We start from the raw sequence: 2,572 nt of genomic DNA, 5'->3' as shown, positions 1-2,572 counted from the left end.
CTTATGACAGGCTTTGCACCCGCGCCGCTCAGCGAATACGCGGAGATGCGCAACGATCTCTGTGGCTGCATGGGCCGCATCCTGACCGACGTCGGCGGCGTCGTCGGCGGCGTCGCCGCCGCGTCGCCGTCGGCGTCGTTGCCGATGGCGGAGAATCGTCGCGGCACTTGCACTAGCGATTTGGAAACTTCGAATCTTAGCGGGCTCGACTTGAAAAACTTCGGATATTAGCAGGATTGTGGTTCCTTTCGTATCTTCGTATTGAGAATTGGTGGCTGCGAGCGCTCGTATGATACATCACTATCGTTCGTCGGGGAAGGTGAATACCGCCGAGGTGCAAACCTCCGTGCGCGCGATCAAGACCAAGCGCGACGGCACGGGCAAGGCGCGCATCTGTACCGACGGCTCCCCGCCCCCGGAGAAGACGAAAGACTCCGCGGGATATAATAGAGATCCGGCTCGTCCTCGCGGGACCAGCCCGAGCAAGTAGCCCCGGCTGGCGGTGAGCCGAAATGCAGCAAACATTGACATGAAGGCTACATGATGCCGCGGCATCAGGAGAAAGCCGCGCCGACGTTGAAGTGGTCTTAACGGTCTTGGCGGCAGCTTGCTAATGGCCTGCGATTCCGTAGTAGTTGCCGCCGCCGGCGGCGTGTGTCCGGCGGCCGCGGCTGCGGCGGGGCCCATCGACTGGGCTCTCGTCGCGGTCGCGGTCCTCGGCGCCGCCCTCGCCCTCGTCGTCGCCTTCGGCGTCGGCAAGATCGCCGCGTTCGACGCGAAGTTCGCCGCGCAGGAGGCGGCGACGAGCGCGCGCTCCACCCGCGTGGACGCGCTGCTCGCCGACGTCATCGACGCGGTCGCCGCGCTGCGCGGCCCCGCGGCGCCGCCGGCGGTCCCCGCGGGCGTGGGCTGCGGCAAGACGGCGGAGTTCGCGCGGCGCATGCAGAACCTGCAGTTCGAGGCCCGCGAGCTCGCCGCGCAGGCGCGCGTCGTCGACGCGGCCGAGGGCCGCGTCGACAACGCCGAGCCCCGCTCCTCGGCCCCGCTCATGGAGGTCAACTCGGCCCGCAGCGGCGGGTTCCTGCTGCAGAAGAAGTAGGGCCGCGCGCGCGCGCGCGCGCGCGCGCACCAAGGCGCGCCCGCCCCAAGACCCAAGCCCCTAGAGTAAGACTAAAGTCGCCGACCCGCCGGGGACAGGGCCCACGGGGCTCGCCGCGCCTCGACGGACAGGACACGTCCATCAAGATCGTCCATCAGGCAGCACAGTGAAGTGCAATGCAAAGCTCTTGAACTGGCGAGCCGAGCTCTCCGAAGGGCATGGACGCCGCGGTCTGCGCGTCCTTCCTGGCGCGCTGCGTGGCATCGCTGCCGGCGCTGGGCAGCGTGCAGGAGCTGCGCACGGCCATCGATGCGGGTGGCGCCGCGCCGGCGGTCGCGCTCCAGGCCGCGCTCGAGGTCTGCGCCGAGGTGCTCGTCTACTCGCCGCGCGGCGTCGAGATCGCGCGAGCGTGCGCGCGGACGCCGCAGCCGCGCGAGGCGCTGCTCGACCTCGCGGCGCGCGGCGCGCTGGCCTTCGCCGGACCTCGCGTCGCGTGGTCCGACGCGCTCGCGGCCGTCGGGTGCCGGTCGGACCTGCGGGCGCGGCGGCGGCGGGCCGTCTCGGCCTTCGCCGCGCTGCTCGTGCCGCTGCTGTCGGTCGAGGAGCTCGTCCCCTGGGTGCGCGTCGTCGCGTCGCAGGCGCTGTCGGCCGTCGACGGCGGCGGCGACGAGGCCGTCGCCGCGGACGCCGCGCGGCTCGTGGCGGACTTCCCGACGGTGCGCTTCGCGTGGGACGTCGACCCGGCCGCCGCGCCCGGCCCGGCGCGGCGGCCGCCGCTCTTCGAGGAACACGCGCCGCGCGACGCGCCGGCGACGGGGCCGCTCGTCCTCTGCGAGGCCCTCGCGGACGCGTTCGGCGTCGCGTACGGCCCCGGGCGGGAAACAAAAATATGCGACACGACTTCAATATTCAACTATTCTCACGGGTGTGACATCGTATGCTCGTTGTTTCAAAGGAACCCGCCGAGAGAAAACGAACTGTCCAAACATCAGCCGAGATGGAGAGGTTTGAAGTGTTCGCCGGACAGCGCGTTCGACCGGTCGTTTCCGGCACAGGTACGGCCCCGTCGGTGGCCCCGAGGCGCCGCGCGCCGCGGCCGCGCGGCCCGTGCCGTCGTTCCTGCGGAACGCGGCGCGGCTGGCGCGGAGCCTCGCGGCGGCGCCGGGCCGGCCGCCGGCGCCCGTGCTGCTCCGGGGCGCGCGCGGCGCGGGCAAGACGGCCGCCGCGCGCGCGGTCGCCGCGCGGTGCGGCTTCGAGCTCGTCGAGTTCGTGCTCGACGACAACGCCGACGCGCGCGCGCTCGTGGGCTACCACGAGTTCGCCGAGGACGGCAGCTTCGTCTGGCGCCGGGGCCCGCTCGCGGCCGCGGCCGCGCGCGGCGACTGGGTGCTCGTCGAGGACGTCGACCGCGCGCCCGTCGAGGTCCTCGCGCTGCTCAAGCCCCTCGCGCGGCGCGGCGTGCTGTCCGCGCCG

At 72.0% G+C, this 2,572-nt stretch overlaps 1 protein-coding gene across 1 annotated transcript in view; it reads left to right on the top strand.

The window, feature by feature from the left end:
• Positions 1–613: 613 nt before the first annotated feature.
• The window catches only part of AURANDRAFT_68959 (hypothetical protein), a gene marked incomplete at both ends in the record, with an annotated part of 3,700 nt that continues 1,741 nt past the window's right edge, over positions 614–2,572 (top strand). The window contains 3 exons of the mRNA XM_009044699.1: positions 614–1,054; positions 1,315–2,024; positions 2,155–2,557. Coding sequence (XP_009042947.1) covers positions 614–1,054; positions 1,315–2,024; positions 2,155–2,557 — 1,554 coding nt within the window. The remainder of the gene's footprint in view (positions 1,055–1,314; positions 2,025–2,154; positions 2,558–2,572) is intronic.

This window comes from Aureococcus anophagefferens (genome assembly GCF_000186865.1).
Source record: "Aureococcus anophagefferens unplaced genomic scaffold AURANscaffold_712, whole genome shotgun sequence".
NCBI classification, from domain to species: Eukaryota; class Pelagophyceae; order Pelagomonadales; family Pelagomonadaceae; genus Aureococcus; species Aureococcus anophagefferens.
The sequence above is the reverse complement of the archived record's forward strand: the minus strand, read 5'-3'. Positions and strand labels throughout refer to the sequence as shown.